The 18871-nt window shown below is 48.6% G+C and overlaps 1 protein-coding gene across 3 annotated transcripts in view; it reads left to right on the top strand.

Moving 5' to 3' along the window:
* Nucleotides 1-18871, top strand: part of FBXO42 (F-box protein 42) — a 74972-nt gene extending 56101 nt beyond the window's left edge. For all 3 annotated transcript variants that reach the window (XM_060200871.1, XM_007523714.3, XM_060200872.1), the window contains 6 exons: nt 7627-7780; nt 8633-8743; nt 11778-11874; nt 12581-12637; nt 16883-16999; nt 17475-18871. In XM_060200871.1, the coding sequence (XP_060056854.1) occupies nt 7627-7780; nt 8633-8743; nt 11778-11874; nt 12581-12637; nt 16883-16999; nt 17475-18602 (1664 nt within the window). In that variant the 3' untranslated portion in view covers nt 18603-18871. The remainder of the gene's footprint in view (nt 1-7626; nt 7781-8632; nt 8744-11777; nt 11875-12580; nt 12638-16882; nt 17000-17474) is intronic.

The following is an 18871-nucleotide window of genomic DNA, read 5'->3' as shown; positions in this document are numbered from 1 at the left end:
CAGACCCCTGCAGACCTGCTTCACTGCCTGTGAAGCGACCCCCGTGGGGAGCCGGGGGCTCGAACCGGGAGCCTTGCGCGGGTCCTTGCATTTCGCAATATGTTCACTTAACCCGGTGTGCCACTGCCCAACCCCTATTTTACTTATTTATTTATTTCCTCCAGGGTTATCACTGGGTCTCGTGCCTGCACTATGAATCCACTGCACCTGGGGGCTATTTTTTCCCTTTTGTTGCCCTTGTTTATTATTGTTGTTATTGCTGCTGCTGTTGTTGGATACGACAGAGAGAAAGGGAGAGAGGATGGGAGACAGAGAGGGAGGAGAGAAAGACAGACACCTGCAAACCTGCTTCACCGCCTGTGAAGTGACTCCCCTGCAGGTGGGGAGCCGGGGGCTCGAACCGGGATCCTTAAGCTGGTCCTTGCGCTTTGCTGCGTTACCGCCCAGCCCCCCTATTTTATTTTTTTATGTGTAAACCTATATGATCACTACCTCGATGAAAGTACAAAACATTTCATCACCTCAGAACATGACCTCACGCCCGTTTCGTGGCGGCATCACCGCCCACAGAGGTAACCACTGTTGTTACTCTAGACGCACTGCTTTTTCGATCCATTTGTGTGGCTCCGTCTATCAGGGATGAAGCCTTCCCCTGGCATGAGTGACCCTCGTGTGTCTGCCGCCTTTTAATTCATTCTTCTCCAAATGGACGCTTGGGTTCTTTCCACTTTGAATACGGCTACAGTCAGCATTGTGGAGGGCTTACTTATTTGTTTATTCTAAGAGTGGAGTGAGAGGAGAGAGAGAAAGGGAGAGACAGACAAGAGCATGCTGGCTCTGGTCTACGGCGGTGGCAGAGATGGAATCCGAGGCCCCTGGCAGCCTTGGCATTCAGGCTCCCCATTCTCGCAGCTGAGGTGCCCTCTCCCTGCATCAGCGCATTAAAGACTCGGTCTGTTTATTAGAGGAGAGGGCGTGACTTGCACGAGACGGAAGGTCAGAGCAATGCTCCAGTACACATGGGTGGAGGTTGAACTGGGGGTTCAGGCATGCGCACTATTTTTTAAATCTTATTTGATAGAACAAATAGAAATTGAGAGGTGAAGGGTAGGAAGAGGGGGAGAAAGAAAGATATCTGCAGCGTTGCTTCACTGCTAGTGAAGCTTCCCCTGCAGGCGGGGACTAGAGACCTGAACCTGGGTCCTCGTGCACTGTAATGTGTGCGCTTAATTAGGTGCACCCAGCCTCCCATCAGCCATTTTATGTTGTTGTATATATATACTGATTTCTTTTTTTCTTTTTCTGTGACTTAATAATGACTGATAAGATTGTGGGATAAGAAGGGTGCAGTCGTGCGCAGTCCCCACCACCAGAGCCCTTCATCCCCTCCCTCCATTGGAAGCGTCCCTAGTCTTTATCCCTCTGGGAATATGGACCCGAATTCTTTAGGGGGAGCAGAAGGTGGGAGGTCTGGCTTCTGCAATTGCTTCTCTGCTGGACATGGGATACACTCACTACTTAATCTAAGACTGATTTGCCAATTTTTGAGAACTCTGCTAGACATGGTAAGTAACCCAGAAAGTTCTTTGTTGTTAGTCTTCCTCTCAGGAATACTTTGAGATTTGATGATGTCTCTTTTTTTTTTTTTTTTTTTAATTTCTTTCTTGGGGGATTAACAGTTTACAGTCAGTACGTGGTCTGGGACGTGACGCAGTGGATAAAGCATTGAACTCTCAAGCATGAGGTTCTGAGTTCAGTACCCCACAGCACATGTACCAGAGTGATGTCTGGTTCTTTCTCTCTCTCTCGTCCTATCTTTCTCATTAATAAATAAATAAAATCTTAAAGAAAGAACACTGAAATACAATAGTTTGTACATGCATAACATTTCCACTAACAATGCAACCCCTACTAGGTCCTCCTCTGCCATCATTTCCAGGACTCGAATGAACCCTCCCCCCACCCCCAGGGTCTTTTACTTTGGTGCAAGGCACCAACCCCAGTCCAAGTTCTGCTGTGTGTTTCCCTTCTGATCTTGTTTTTCCACTTCTGTCTATGAGTGAGATCATCCCGTATTCATCCTTTTGTTTCTAACTTACCTCACTTAACATGGATGTCCATAATTTAAAAGACCTTCTCGAGTTGTGTCCCAGTTCTCCCTCCTTCACTCGTCCCTCCTTTTCTCCCATTTTATTGAATAAACAAGTCTTTTTTAAAAATAAAAAAAATAGGGGGTCGGGCGGTGACGCAGTGGGTTAAGCGCACGTGGCGCAAAGCGCAGGGACCGGCGTAAGGATCCCGGTTCGAGCCCCCGGCTCCCCACCTGCAGGGGAGTCGCTTCCCAGGCGGTGAAGCAGGTCTGCAGGTGTCTGTCTTTCTCTCCCCCTCTCTCTCTGTCTTCCTCTCCTCTCTCCATTTCTCTCTGTCCTATCCAACAACAAAGCAACGTCAACAATGGCAATAATAACCGCAACGAGGCTGCAACAACTAGGGCAACAAAAAAGGGGGAAAAATGGCCTCCAGGAGCAGTGGATTCATGGTGCAGGCACGGAGCCCAGCAATAACCCTGGAGGGAAAAAAAAATTTTTTTAAAATAATAAAAAAATCAGGAGGCGGCACAGTGATAAAGCTTTGGACTCTCAAGCATGAGGTCCCGAGTTCGATCCCTGGCAGCACATGTGCCAGAGTGATGTCTGGTTCTTTCTCTCTCCTCCTAGCTTTCTCATAAATAAATAAAATCTTTAAAATAAAAAAAAAGAAAGAAAAAAAATGAACTAAGAGGAAAATAACTACTGAGCCAAGAGAGTAAATAGGGTTGTTTAAAATGCAGATAGGACCAGAACATAAATGAATAAATAGATTATATTTTTTAAAATTTGTTTTATTGCGGGAGTTGGGCACAGCGGGTTAAGCGCACATGGCGCAAAGTGCAAGGACCAGCATAAGGGTCCCAGTTCAAGCCCCCGGCTCCCCACCTGCAGGGGAGTCGCTTCCCAGGCGGTGAAGCAGGTCTGCAGGTGTCTGTCTTTCTCTCCCCCTCTCTGTCTTCCCCTCCTCTCTCCGTTTCTCTCTGTCCTATCCAACAACGATGACATCAGTAATAGCTACAACAATAAAACAAGGGCAGCAAGAGGGAATAAAAAACATTGTTTTATTGCCACCAGGATATTGCTGGGGCTTGGTGCCTGCATGATGAGCCCACTGCACCTGGTGGCCAGGTTTTTCTTTTCCTTTCCCCCCCCCCCACTTCTCCCTCTCCTCTCCCCTCCCGTTTCACTGCTGTGAATCTTCCCTCCCCTCTGAAAATGGGGGCCTTGAACACATGTCCTTTTGCATGGCCGCATGCTCAGTTGGGCGCACAGCCACCCTTGCTCTCCTGAGGTGGTGCACACGCCACTGAGAGTAGACTAGGAAGATTTACATAGCGAGAATAACACTGAACCTCCTCTCTCTCTCTCTCTTTCTCTCTGCCTTCCATCTCCCTCCCTCCCTTTCTCTTTCTCTCACCTGATTAGGTTTTTGTGGTTTGACCCCTGGCCAGAAACGGCATGACTAGCAATATTGTTTCCACTTCTAAACAGAGCCATTTAAAAGAGTGCCTTCCCCCCCCCCCCATTAGAGCTGCAATTAACTTTTTATCAGATTATATTGAAACTCTGGACTTACTCTCCTTGCCCAGAAATTAAATCAAAAGATTACTTGAAATGAGTTACTGGCTTTCATGCTATTAATTTTTAACTGCAAAGTGCTGCACTATTCATCAAATGGGTCTTTATGTGGGTTTGTTTAAAAGTGAAAACAATGGAGTTAGGCAGTAGTGCTCGGGTTAAGTGCACATGGTGCAAAGTGCAAGGACCGGCATAAGGATCCCGGTTTGAGCCCCCGGCTCCCCACCTGCAGGGGAGTCACTTCACAGGCGGTGAGGCAGGTCTGCAGGTGTCTGTCTTTCTCTTCCCCTCTCTGTCTCCCCCTCCTCTTATTTCTGTCTGTCCTATCCAACAACAACATCAATGATAACAACTACAACAACAATAGAAAACAAGGATAACAAAAGGGAAAATAAATATATATTTAAAAAAGAAATTGTTTAAAAAATAAATAATCAAATCAGAACAACTTAGAGACATAAGCAGTAAGTAAGTTGCATACTTTGATTTAAGTCCAGTCATTTTTCTGCAAGTAGGTATCTCTTGCCTCTTGTGCTCTCTGGGTTTCCATTCGGATGCTAATAAGGTATATGCTGAGAAGTGCCTCCCTCTTCTTCCTCTCCTGACCTCTGAACTCTCACTGTCAAGGTCAGACACTTCACACACTACAGTAATGAAAGCTCTATCTACCAAAAACTTGGCCAGCTTCCCAAGACCCAGCTTGACTTTTATCAGCAAAACCCATCTCTCCCACCCCACATGCACACCCCGATCAAAGCTCCTCCCTGCCGTCAAGAAGGCCCCACCCAGAAGCCCCTGTGAGGCCTGCTCGCGGGTGACTTTGGCATCTAGTCTGCTTGTCCCTCAAGGCCAGCTTCATGCACCTGCGAAGGCCTAGCACTGCCAGTAGATCTTGTCCTCAGGCCACTTACCACAGTGAAGGCTCTGCTTCTCTCTTTTAGTCTCTCTCTCTCCCCTTTCCCTCTCCCTCCCCCCATAATTTTTTTAGTGGTCCAGGAAATGGCTCAGTATAAAAAGTATTGGACTCTCAAGCATGAGGTCCTGAATTCAATCCCTGGCAGCACATGTACCAGAGTGATGTCTGGTTCTTTCTCTCTCCTCCTATCTTTCTCATTAATAAAAAAAAAAAAGATCTCTTTTTAAAAAAAAGAGTAATTTTTAAAAAGAATATAAACTTGTAAATAATGTAGATGGATGACTACCTGTTCTTTGAAATGTGTCGGAGCATTGCCTAAGAAATCTATGTAAGAATACTGAACTCCTAGTAGCACATGTACCAGAGTGATGTCTGGTTCTTTCTCTTCTATCTTTCTTATAAATAAATAAATAAAATCTTTTTTTTAAAAAAAGAACTACTGGGGCGGGGGCGGGGGGGATAGATAGCATAATGGCTATGTAAACAGACTCTCATGCCTGAGGCTCCAGAGTCCCAGGTTCAATCCCCACACCACCATAAGCAAAGCACAAGGACCGGTGTAAGGATCCCGGTTCAAGCCCCCGGCTCCCCACCTGCAGGGAGTCGCTTCCCAGGCGGTGAAGCAGGTCTGCAGGTGTCTGTCTTTCTCTCCCCTTCTCTGTCTTCCCCTCCTCTCTCCATTTCTCTCTGTCCTATCCAACTATGACAACATCAATAACTACAACAATAATAACTACAACAACAATAAAAAGGGCAACAAAAGGGAATAAATAAATAAATATTTTAAAAAGTGATTAATAAAAAAAGAATTGACCATTATTTTTATAACTATCTTATTTATTTATTTATTTTTGCCCATTTTTTCTATGGTCCTACCTTCTCTTCCTAAGTCACACCTACACCTATTATTACTTCCAAGTGTCCTTCCTTTTTCCCTCTTCTCTCTCAGGGCTTAGACCTCATCTTATACCTAAATTGAAAACTCAGAACATAGTCTTAATAGTCTCCTTCTGATACAAACTAAAAAAAAAATTTTAGAAATATTTACTTATTTATTCCCTTTTATTGCCCTTGTTTGTCGTATGCTTTACATTGGTTTGTTCTAGCTCTCCCCCGCCAAGAGAATTGGATCAGTCCAGTTAATTTCGCGGGTCCACTTGGCCCCGCCCCAAGGAACCCCGAGAGAGGGTTCCTGAGTTCGAGAGTTCCAGAGTTTCAGAGTTACAGAGTAAGAGAGAGTTCCACAGTGGAAGAGTTTCAGAGTTACAGAGTAAGAGAGAGTTCCACGGTGGAAGAGTTTCAGAGTTCGAGAGTAAAAGAGAGTTCCAGGGTTCCTGAGTTCCAGAGTAAGAGAGAGTGCTTGTGCCGCCGCAAAGAGACAGCAGAGTTCTGTGTGATTAGTTTGTCTTAGTTTATGAATCGTTGTTCCTGAATAAAGAAATACAGCTTCCCTGCCCAGCCGTTGTCTCCACGTCTCTGTTACCCGCCCGTGAAGCTATCCCAGCCAGCTGGAGCCACCGAATTTTAACAACACTTGTTGTTTTCTTGTTGTAGTTATTGTTGTTGTTGTTATTGATGTCGTCGTTGTTGGATAGGACAGAGAGAAATGGAGAGAGGAGAGGAAGACAGAGAGGGGGAGAGACAGACAGACACCTGCAGACCTGCTTCACCGCCTGGGAAGCGACTCCCCTGCAGGTGGGGAGCCGGGGCCCGAACAGGGATCCTTGCGCCCATCCTCCTGCTTTGCGCCGCGTGCGCTTAACTTGCTGTTACCGCCCGACTCCCGATACAACTAAAATTTAAGAACCACCCGCTGTAGGGGGATGTAAGCTGTTGTTTATGACACCTTAATCATATTAGTCAATAATGATAATAGCATGGTATTGTAAAAATCATTTTTTTAGTGTGGGATGAGATAGGCCTTACCTATTAAGACGTGCTTGGTATCTTGAATCAGTTAATCCAGCTGTTCTAGTTCTGGGTCCTGTCTGAGTGGAAGCACAGTTGTGGGAAAGTAACATAAAAATCGAGCCAGACTTTGAAATTGATTCACTGTGTTACTGTCTTCTTTGCAAAAGGAAATAAGAATGCCTTGTGATTCTGCCACTCTCTTTCACATGTGAAATTTCCTGATTTCATGGAAATCATTGGAAACATCTGAGCCAACTGACAACCTTTAATTGGCAACTCACAGGACAGATGAAAACAGAATTTACTTTTTTTTTTTTTTTGAACTATGTATGTTTGGTAGCAGCTGTTATTTTTAAGTTGTATCCTAGCATCTAGTTCTCAGTTTTCCTCCTCTGTGATTTCTCTGAAGTTCACTAGTGTGGACAAAGCACTGTGCTAGGTGTTTGAGTGTATCCTCCAGTGCCCAGAGCAGTCTAACGAGATAGAGTGGTCACTCTCAGCTTCCGGTGAGCAAAGGAAGCCCCGAAGATACTAAGTAACTCTTCTGCTTACGCAGGGAAGGGTGGTCTGTAGACAGTTTGCTTAGAAAGTGTAGGATGGGGTGCCAGGCAGTGGCGCACCTGGTTAAGCACTCACATTACAATGCTGTGTTCAAGCCCGGGTCTCCACCTGCGGGGGAAAGCGTCACTAGTAGTGAAGCAGGTCTGTATGTACCCCCCACCCCGGCTCCAGGGTTATCACTGGGGCTCATTGCTGGCACTGTGAATCCACGGCTTCTGGAGGCCATTTTTCCATTGTTGTTGGATAGGACAGAGAAAAATTGAGAGGGGAGGGAGAGAGATGCCTGCAGCCCTGCGTTACCACTTGTGAAGTGTTCCCCCCTGCAGGTGGTGAGCCAGGGGCTTGAACCAGGATCCTTGCGCAGGCCCTTGCTTGCTTCATACTATGTGCACTTACCCTGGTGCGCCATCGCCCAGCCCCCCTTCCTCTCATCTCCCTCTCCCCCCTCTCAATTTCTCTCTATCTCTATCCAATAATAAGTAAAAACAAAAAAAGGTTGAAAAGCAAAACGAAATAGAAAGTCTGGTGAGGCCTCGGATGCTGACTGTGCCGCGCGCGGACTCTCCCCAGGGTCGTATCCTTCCCCGAAGGCCGGCGCGACTTTGGTCGCGTACAAGGACCTGCTGGTGCTGTTTGGTGGTTGGACACGGCCGAGCCCTTACCCTCTGCACCAGCCAGAGAGGTTCTTTGACGAGATACACACGTATTCACCCTCTAAAAACTGGTAAGCCACAAAGACAAGATTTTGTTTGATTTGATTTTTAAGTTTTATTTATTTATTTTGTTGACCAGAGCACTGCTTAGCTCCAGCTTAAGGGGGGTGGGGGGGGGCTGAACCTGAGACTTTGGAGCCTCAGGCTTGAGATTCTCTTTTTCATAACCATTATGCTGCCTACCCCACACCCTTCATTGTTTATTTTAATGAGAGACCAGAGCACTGCTGATAGTCGCGACTCATAGAATGCCACAACGTTCTATTTGTTTTTCTTTTCTCATCTCATCTTTTTTCTTTCTTTCTTTCTTTAACCATTTCATTTATTTTATTTCAATGTGAAGGAGCTACAGAGAAGCACAGAGAGAAATACCAGAGCCCTGCTCAGCTCTGGCTGATGGTGGTGCTGGGGATTGAACCTGAGACATTGGAGCCTCTGGCATGAAAGTCTTTTGCGTAACCATTACCCTCTCTCATCTTTTTTTGTCTTTCTTGTTTTTGTATTGGGCCAGGAGTTTTTCCATGCGCAACACACTGTACCGCTGAGTCACACACACCCGTCCTGAAGTATTTTAAATGAGTGACTTCTTCACATTTTTGGTGTCCAGGAGTCTGAGAACTCTCAGATAGCTGTGGACTGTAAGCTTGGGATAAAATTTAGAGTCTTGTGCTTACAGACTAAACAGTCTTCCCATTTCGTCCTTGAACCTGGGACCTCCAAGCCTCAGGCTTAAAAGACTTTTGCATAACTATTATGCTGTCTCTCTAGCCCTGGCGATAGTCCCTCCCCCCCCCCCCCCAACATAAGACCAAGAACAGATGTTTCTGGCTTCTTGGCTTCCTCTAGTCCTTTTCTTTTAAAAGGTGGAACTGCATTGTGACTACCCATGGACCACCTCCCATGGCCGGCCATTCCTCCTGTGTGGTAGACGATAAAATGATTGTCTTTGGAGGCTCCTTAGGGTCCCGGCAAATGTGAGTATATTTGGTTTGTTCCGTATCACCGGCAGGTAAATATTCCTCAAGACAACAGCTTGGAACAGGGAGCTAGTCAGTCAGCATTTCTTTTCTTCCCCTCTCCTCCCATTCCTTTTTTAAAATTTTAATGGAGATCAGTCGAGAGCAAAGGGAGAGTTAGAGAGGAAGCGACACCTGCAGCCCTGCTTCACTACTTGGGAGGCCTCCCTCTGCAGGTGGGGACCGGAGGCTTGAGCCTGTAATGTGTGCGCTCTACCTGGCCGCCAGGATCAGTGTATCTCAACGGTTCTCAATATCTGTGTCCTGGAAGGTGAAGCCTCAGACAGAACATCTGACCTGTGAACTGGAGGCCCTGAATTTGATGCCAGCATTTCATGTGCCAGAATGATGCTCTTTCTCTGAATCTTTCCATAATAAGCACCAGAGTGTCACTGTGTCACATGCAGTGTCTGGGCTCAAACTCACAACCTCAGTCTTTTTAAAAAAATTTATTTATTTATAAAGTGGAAACACTGACAAGACCATAGGCTAAGAGGGACACAGTTCCCACCACCAGAGCTCTGATCCTGTCCCCTCCCCTTTCCTATTCTCTATCTCTCTGGGAGCGTGGACCCAGGGTCGTTGTGGGGTGCAGAAGGTGGAAGGTCTGGCTTCTGTAATTGCTTCCCCGCTGAACATAGGTGTTGACTGGTGGATCCATACTCCCAGCCTGTCTCTCTCTTTCCCTAGTGGGGCGGAGCTCTGGGGAAGCTGAGCTCCAGGACACATGGGTGGGATCGTCTGTCCAGGGAAGTTCGGTTGGCATCATGGTAGCATCTGGAACCTGGTGGCTGAAAAGAGTTAATATACAAAGCCAATCAAATTGTTGATTAATCATGAACCTAAAGGCTGGAATAGCGCAGATGAAGATTTGGGGTCTCTGTTTTGGAAATAGCTAGTAGGTCTATTTTAGGTATATTCCAAAGGGCCCATGACTTTACTAGTTTTTTCCTGAGCCTGACCTCTGATATGCAGGTGGACCCAGGTTTTTGTCTCGGGAGATGATGTCATGGCTGGAAAAGGTCTAGGAAGCTGGATCAGGGCAGAGAGTAGCCCCAGATAAGGGAAAAGTGTCTAAATATTGTTGACTGTAAACCCCATTGATGTGATCTGGAGCCCATATTCGGCATAGGAGCCTATGTGACCTCTGCATCCTTGTAGGTCTGAACTCGCATTCTGTGGTCATCGGTAGGAACATTTCCGAGTCGCCCCAGTTTCAGGACCCGTCTTCCTCAGGTGGCAGATCGAGTATGTTGTCCAGCCCCCACTTCGGAGGATGGACCTTCTCTACCATTGTTGATCCACACTGAGGGCAGGCCTATGGGGGAGACCTCAGTCTTCAAAGTCTAGTGCTCTAACCGCTCTGTCACCTTGCAGGCTGCCCGATAAAACTGAAATACCAACTAGTTATCTGCCCCTAACACTTCACTTTTTGATCCCCCAGTTGCAGTAAGTTGACTGTGTGGAATCTCTTGTTTGGTGTGTGGTTTCCAGTGGGGTTAGATTCCAATGTTGCCTTTTATTTCTGCCGAAGGTTGCTTTCCAAGAACAGAGCTGTTTTAACTTGCTGTCTTTTATGACCCAGCTCATGCCCGTGTGGCTCTAGGAAAGGACAGAGAGAGGTTAACAGAATAGGTGGGGATGGCTACTCTCTAAACGGGCTGGGCCGGGAGAGTTGAGGCCGAGAACTGTGCCGGGTGTAGCACCCTTCTGGGAGTCGCTCGCCTCTCACCACAACTGGCAGAACCAGGCTAGAGCCAGGGAGTCAGTGTGAGTATCGGAGTCGTGGCCCCCTGACTCGATAGTGGCATTCCTCAGTGCTCTACGATGGAAGTTGATGAACTCGTCATCAGCAAAGCCATTCCAGACCCAAATCCAGACTCTTTATCTTTCTGTTTTAAACTAGTTGTAGAGAGACCTAGGAGCCGCCCTCCTGATGCCGGGTTTAGGACTTAAGGCACAGGAGCGCCGTTCTGCCTCTGCTCCTGAGTGTGGCTGCGTGAGCTTAGAGAGATGCCGTGAACAGAGGCTGCACCCATCCGGGCCATCCCAGGCCCTTCTAGGGTAATGCTGCCGGCTTGTCCCTTTTAAAACTGCAGTTTTCTTTTAAAGATGTTATTTATTTATTTATTAACGAGACATACAGGAGGAGGAGGAGGAGAGAGAGAAAGAACCAGACATGACTGGTCCATGTGCTGCCGGGGACTGAACTCGGGACCTTACGCTTGAGAGGCCAATGACTTACCCATTGTGCCGCCTCCCGGACCACAAGACTGCAGTTTTCATCAGCCGCTGCACAGTCACTTCTTTGTCGGTAGAATAAATACAGTGGCAGTCGCCTCTTGGGTGATTTTTCTTTTCTTCCTTGTGGTTTTTGCTCTCAAAAGACTTGAGAGACTATATCCTGACTAGCTCCGCTTCTTACCGTTGCCGGGAGTGTGGTTACAGACATGACCTAAATGAGGCCTCATGTCTCAGCGGAAAGGCCAGTAATCTGAAAAATTCCAAGTGGGTTCCGGGAAAGGAAGAAAGAAATACAGGGCTTGGGCAGTGGCACACCGGATTAAGCGCCCGTAGTAAGAGGCGCAGCGTGAGAGCGAGCTGGCTAGGGACATGCCCGCTTTGCTGGGCGGCTTTCTGGATGCGGCTTCTTCACAGCACTTCTTCTGGTCCCTGGGCCCAAGACCATCTTTACTCTCTTCTCCTTTACATTTTTTTTTTTTTTTTGCCTCCAGGGTTATTGCTGGGGCTTGGTGCCTGTACCATGAACCCACTGCTCCTGGTGGCCTTCCCCTCCCCATTTCTGTTGTTGTTGGATAGGACAGAGAGAAATTGAGAGAGAAGGGGGAGAAAGATAGACACCTGCAGACCTGCTTCACCGCTTGTCAGGTGACCCCCCCCCCCATAGGTGGGGAGCCGGGGGCTCGAACTGGGACCCTTGCGCCGCCGGTCCATGCGCTTAATATCTTGACATTCTTATTTTATTTTACAGGAGTAATGATGTCTGGGTCCTTGACCTTGAACAGTGGGCGTGGTCCAAGCCAAACATCTCTGGCCCCAGTCCCCATCCACGAGGAGGCCAGTCTCAGGTACTCAGGAATCCAAACAGGTCTTCAGAATCATGTGGTGTCTTTTAGTCAGGACTGGAGGGGGGGGAGGGAGTCAGAGGCTTACTACACCCCACTGCTATCGGATCGCAGTGTCTCTCCATTAAGGCCCACAGGTACTCAGGAATTCAAACAGGTCTTCAGAAACATGTGGCGTCTTTTAGTCAGGACTGGAGGGGGGGAGGGAGTCAGAGGCTTACTACAACACACCTGCTATCGGATCGCAGTGTCTCTCCATTAAGGCCCACTGTGCCCTCTGCCCTTGCAGCCCAGCCCTTCTCCCCAGCCCCAGCCCCAGCCCCAGTCCCAGTGAGATGCCAACATTCACAAAAAAGCCCAAGAATATTTATCATTATTTTTTCTGGTATTTATTTCTCAACTTCTCTGTGTTGTATTTATTTATGGTAGCTTTATATTAGGCCTCTGCTATTTCATTTCTCAAGAGAACCCTTCATTTTATGTGGTTGGCATTCTCACGTTAATATTTGATCAACAAACAATCCATTCAGGCAAATAAATGTCAGTTACTCGCTTCCAGGGATCAAAATTGACATGGCTTGGGAAGAATGGAGAGCTTAGGATTAGTAGATTTGGGAGCTGGGTAGACTATCTTCACAGACCACCAAAGCATAGGAAGTCAGATGCCAGTGTCTCTGGAGGTTCATTTAAAATGTCTTCTTCTCCCCAGATTGTTATAGATGACTCGACTATCTTAATCCTTGGAGGGTGTGGCGGTCCCAATGCTGTGAGTAATGCTGTTTCAGCATTTCGATGGATGTGTAGCTTAGTGTCCAAAACTTCCTTCCCTCCCCACGCTCCTCCATAGCATCTTTTAATAGTACACAAGGGGGCGGGGTGGTAGCGCAGCGGGTTGAGCGCACATGGCGCAAAGCGCAAGGACCGGCGTAGGGATCCCAGTTCCAGCCCCCGGCTCCCCACCTGCAGGGGGGGTCACTTCACAGGCAGTGAAGCAGGTCTGCAGGTGTCTATCTTTCTCTTCCCCTCTGTCTTCACCTCCTCTCTCCATTTCTCTCTGTCCTATCCAACAACAATGACACCCATGACGACAACAACAATAATCACAACAATGATTTTTTTAAAAAAAGGGGTCAACAAAGGGGGAAAAATGGCCTCCAGGAGCAGCAATAACCCTGGAGGGAAAAAATTAAAAAATTAAAAAAAAAAAAAAAGTATACAAGACTAATTCTATGTTACCTTATTTTGGGAGTGAGGGATGCTTTTATTTATTTTAAATTTGTTTTATTTGGTCTTTAGATAATCTTGGTTTAGACTATAAATGCTTCAGAAATCACAGTTGTATTGGTTGGGGAGATAGCATAATGGTTATACAAAAAGACTTTCATACCTGAGGCTCAGAGGGCCCACGTTTGACCCCCAGCACCACCGTAAGCCAGGGCTGAGCAGTGCCCTACATGGAAACGAGTAATCAAGAAAGAGAGGAGGGAAGTTTACATTTCTTCAGAACATGCTATTGCGCCACACCCACAGCCAAAGGACATACACCATCAGGCCCTGTGCCTGGCAGCCCAGGCCCCCCGCCCCGCGCCTTCTCTGTGGTAGCCTCAGTTCCGTTGTCTTGAGTCCCTCTTCTCTCTGCCTCTAGCCAATAAATAAGTAGAGGGGGAGGGAAGAAGTACGGAGGGGAGTGAGGGAGGGAGGAGAGAAGGAGCACTCTGTCATGCGGTGCTGGGCCTTCAAGCCTGGTAAGACACGCACCTAGTGGGTGAGCTGCTGCCTGTAAGCCCTTCAGTACTGCGCAGCCGGCTTGGCCGTAATGAATTCTGGGAAGTTCTCCGTTGTTGCTTTGAACCTGCGTGATAGCTCAGCCGGATGGAGTGTTCTCGGGCAGAGCCTGTTCCATGAAAGTTTTTGAATAGACCTTGCCGGTTCTTTGGATTGAGCTGAGCGGCAGTCTTCCGAGAGCGAGTTCCTGTGCTGGCGACTTCCTGCTGTTCTCTTCTTTCAGTATCTCTTTATCGGTGCTTTTGATTGTGTTTGAAACCCTTAGCATCCTGGATCTAAATGCATCGGCCCTGCGGTTTGGGGAAATTCTTGGGTACTGTTTCTCCAGCTAAGAACTCTTCCTTGTGGGCCAGGCATCTCGCCTCAGTTGAGGGTGCACATTCCCATATCTGAGGACTAGGGTTCAAGCCCCATTCCCCGCGTGCAGCGAAGCAGGTCTGCAGGTCTCTCTCCCCCACCTTCTCTCTCAATTTCTTTCTGCCCTATCAGATAAAATAGAAAACAACAGCAGGGGAAAAATAAAAAAGGACATTGGGAGCAGTGCATTCATAGTGCAAGGGCCGAGCCCTAGTATTAACCCTGGGGGCAGTTTCAAAAGAAGAAGAAGAACTCAAACGCTTTCCCTTCTTCTGATGCCCCTGTACTGTGACTGAGTATTGTTCCTCTTGATGCTGTCCTGAAACTACTCTGCATTTTCATTTGTTCTTATTGTTTGCTGGGTTTTCTTGGTGGCTTCCTCCACCCTATGCTTCAGTTCACCAACTGATGCTTGATTCTGTCTTTCTGCTGGCGAACACATCTACTGTTTTATTTATATTTATTTATTCATTTTTAGCTCAGCTGCTGTAGTCCTTATCTCTTTGATTTCAATTCTGACTTCTCCCATACTCTAACTTTATTGAAGTTTTCTGCTGGCGAACTTGTCATGTCCATAAGTATCCTTGGAGCCCTAGTTTTGAGATCATCTTCTGGTGCTTTGCACAGCTCTGCTGAATGTGTTGTGGTCTTGCTCCAGCAGTCTAGATACATCCCTCTGTCTCCTTGCTGTGTTTGAAGCTGTGTGAGGACCCGGGCCCAAGGGTCTGTCAGAATCCAGCTCAGGGTTGCTTGTGCTCAGTACTCACTGTTGCCCTGGGTGGGGATCCAGGTCTGATGTGCTCTGCCCATGCTCTGGGGCTCTCGCCCTGGTGGGGCACAGATTCTGACAGACTGTAAAGCGGGAATATGCCCCAAGTGCCGGCACTGTGGAAACTGAGGTCTGCTGTGGCTGTGTCCACCCTGCAAGCTGTGTCTACCCAGGGGTAGTCAGGGAGAGCCGCCTCCTGGGTTCACCCTCTCCTCTTTACAGGCGGGTTCGGGGGTGGTGTTCCTAGAAGCGACATAGTGTCACTGTTGCAGGGCTGTAAGGATAGGATTGGGGGCCGGCAGTCAGCCTTCGCTTCCTCCAGCTCTTCGTTTTCCCTCCAGTTCTCTAGAGGAGTCCTGCACCGCAGACCTCTTCTTACTTGGGCATGGAGGTTGCTGTTTGGGAGACGGATGGGAGTGTTTCTGGTGGTTGAGCTTTCAGCCATTTGCTGTAGAAAATCTGTTTCTTTTCTTCTTCCTCTTTTAATAAGAGAGAGCTACAGAAGAAGACAGACGGAACTGAGCACTGCTCAGCTCTGACTTCTGGTCGTGCTGGGGATTGAACTGGGACCTTGGGGCCTCAGACATCCTGGTCTTTTGCAGAATCATTATGCTGTCTCCCCAGCCCAGAAGGTCTGTTCCAATGTTTGTTTTTGCCTGGATTGTTGCTTTGCTGTTTATGGGGAGAGTAACAGTAGGGTCTACTACGTTTGGCCATCATTTAAGTAAGTCGGATGTTTAGGAAGCCAGGCAGAAGTCCGCCTGGTTAAGTGCACACATTACCATGTGCAAGGACCCAGGCTCGAGCTTCTGCTCCCCACCTGCAGGGGAGACGCTTCGTAAGTGATGAAGCAGATCTGCAGGTGTCTCTTTCTGTCTGTCTTCCCCACTTTCAGTTTCTCTTTGTCCTAACAAGTAACACAGGAAATAGGAAGGAAGGAAGGAGGAAGGAAGGAAGGAAGGAAAGAAGAAATAGCGGCCAGGAGCAGTGGCTTTGTAGTGCTGGCACTAAGCCCTAGTGATGAGCCTGGAGGCAGATATATATATATATATGATGTTTCCAAGCCTCTTATGCAATTTTTTCCAAAAAAGAATTTAATAACATGGCACAAAGTAGATTTTGACTGTACTAAGTATTAAACATACATCTTATATGCCTGAGATCTTAGGGCCCCAAGTTGGATCTTTGGCACCTTGATATGCCAGAGCTAGATGGTGCTGAGGTCTCGTTTTCCTCTGTCATAAAAGTGATTAACTCTTTAAAACTTCAGTGTGCTGGCAAAACAACTCATGTGGGTAGTGCGTGTGCAGGTAACCCGAGTTCGAGCCCAACCCTGAACCCTGACATTACTGGAGGAAGCTTCCATGCTACGGCGTGTCTGTCTCTGTCTCTGTCTCTCCCTCTCCCTCCCCTTCTCTCTGAAAAATTCAGCCCAGAGCAACAAAGTCCCAGCAGCTACAAAAGTAACGTTTAACGTGCTGCTTGGTACATGATAGCACTTACCATGTCTTAATAATGATTGTTGTCTGGGAGGTGTGATCTTAGAGACATTCACCTCTTAAATGCCCATGTCTGCACTGTCCCGCTTAAGGCTGCAAGGCATGCTATGATAATTTTTTCAAGGTGAGGCTAGAATTGAAGAAATTTGGTAACTGCTGCGGTTTGCATGAAATTTATTTAAGAATGCAAATTCACAGTGGTAGGAAGGCAAGACTTGCAAGTGTGTAATCTTGAAGTCCAGCCCATTCTTATTTATTTATTCTAAATAAGAATCCAGATTCAGAAAGTTACGGGTATGTATTATCCACCCTCTCCCTGCTCCCCCGCGTTCCCCCCCCCCCCCAACACACACACACACTGGTAAAATCCAAAACTGCCTAAAATTGATTGTGGGTCATGAGCATGATTTCTCATCCACGCCCGTGGCAGTAAACGAGTGAATGAAGGCACAAATAAATGAATGAGTGACCAGAACGTCTGCTCTCCTTTAAGGAGAAGCCCCACATACCTAGACCAGACAACACAGCCTTGAGATCCCAGCCCTGCGTGCGTTCTGTACCACGCACCGCAGCCGAGCCTGCTGTTGGTCCTTTCTTGCAGTTGTTCAAGGACGCCTGGTTGTTGCACATGCACCCGGGCCCCTGGGCCTGGCAGCCGCTCAGGGTGGAGAATGAAGACCACGGAGCTCCGGAACTGTGGTGCCACCCGGCTTGTCGGGTAAGCGGGGCGCTGACAGAGCAGCGGGAGAAGGGATCCTAAGCTGGAAACCAGGGAACGTGGCAGCTTGCAAGCCAGTTTGTGCAGAAGTGGAGAGGTGGAAGGAACAGAACCCTCTGGACTCTGCTCTCCTATGTGAGCCACCGGGCGGGGAGAGCTTATGTCCCCCCACACACCTCACTAGTGCTTTAGTCACCTTAGTCTGGGGACTTCCCCAGAGGGCCACAAACCACAAACAGAAGCTGACTCTCCCCTCACCACACCCTCATTCCCTCGACTCCCCTAGTGGTGGGCAGCACAGCTCACATCCTAGCAACAAGCCTCCTGACCCGGGTGACGACTGAGGTGTCTCAGTCCCCTACGAAATGCTGGCCACATCCAGGTGCTCATAATAAAAAGACTGATGGTTGAAGGAGCGATTGAAACTGTGTGCAGACCTTTCTCTCTCTCTCTCTGTCTCTCTCTCGCTTTCCAGGTGGGGCAGTGTGTGGTAGTCTTCAGCCAAGCTCCGAGTGGGAGAGCCCCGCTCAGCCCGAGTTTGAACTCCCGCCCATCTCCCATCAGTGCCACTCCTCCGGCCCTGGTCCCCGAAACCCGTGAGTACCGTTCTCAGTCCCCAGTGAGGAGCACGGACGAGGCCCCTTGTGTTAACGGCCGGTGGGGAACACTGAGACCCAGAGCTCAGAGACAGACGCCGTCGAGTTCCCGGGAAGGGAGCCTGTCGCCGGCCAGAGGAGATGGCTCTCCCGTCCTCAATGGTGGCAGCTTGTCGCCGGGAACAGCAGCCGTGGGCGGCTCTTCGTCGGACAGCCCTGTGCAGGCCGTATCTCCGAGCACTCCATCTGCCACTGAAGGGTACGACCTAAAAATGGGTCTCTCCTCGGCCCCCCGCCGAGGGTCACTACCAGATCAGAAAGACCTGCGGTTAGGATCCATGGATCTGAACTGGGATCTGAAACCCACTTCCAGTAGCGGCCACGTGGATGGTGGGGACAACAGGACAGTCGGGGGAAACCCGAGGCTCCCTCCCGAGCAGACAAATGGTGTGCATACCCCGCCACACGTGGTCAGTGCCCTTGCGGGCGCCGTCTCCCCAGGCGCCCTGCGTCGAAGCCTAGAAGCCATTAAAGCGATGTCATCCAAAGGCCCCTCCGCCTCCGCCTCTGCCTCCGCTGCACTGAGCCCTCCTCTGGGGTCCTCCCCAGGCTCCCCTGGGAGCCAGAGCCTGAGCAGTGGGGAAACCGTGCCCGTCCCCCGCCCGGGACCTGCCCAGGGAGATGGACACTCCTTGCCTCCCATCGCCCGGCGCCTGGGCCACCACCCCCCCCAGTCCCTGAATGTTGGGAAACCTTTGTACCAGAGTATGAACTGCAAGCCCATGCAGATGTATGTGCTGGACATCAATGACACCAAGGAGAAGGGAAGGGTCAAGTGGAAAGTCCTCACTAGTGGCTCTGTGGTGGGGCCTCCAGAAACCAGCCTGCACACGGTGGTGCAGGGCAGGGGCGAGCTCATCATATTCGGAGGCCTCATGGACAAGAAGCAGAATGTCAAGTACTATCCAAAAACAAACGCCTTGTACTTTGTGCGAGCCAAAAGATGATATGCTCTGAACCCTTCTCCCTTTCCGTGGCTTTTCATTTGGACTTTTCCCGTGTATGAGCATGTGGACTGAGAATTGGGGAAACCAAGGACAGAATTGCTCCCATAAACCAAAACCCAGATCCCCAACCTCACTCACTCCAGGCTGGGATCAAATCTCCACTAAGAAAGAAATGATATATAAGCATAGATTATATAGACAACTCTGTTTACACTGGGGGTGGGGGGAGAGCTCCATCCTGGGTCAGATAAAATTGTTGCTGTGTTTTA

This window comes from Erinaceus europaeus, chromosome 11 (assembly GCF_950295315.1).
Source record: "Erinaceus europaeus chromosome 11, mEriEur2.1, whole genome shotgun sequence".
Lineage (NCBI taxonomy): Eukaryota > Metazoa > Chordata > Mammalia > Eulipotyphla > Erinaceidae > Erinaceus > Erinaceus europaeus.
The sequence above is the reverse complement of the archived record's forward strand: the minus strand, read 5'-3'. Positions and strand labels throughout refer to the sequence as shown.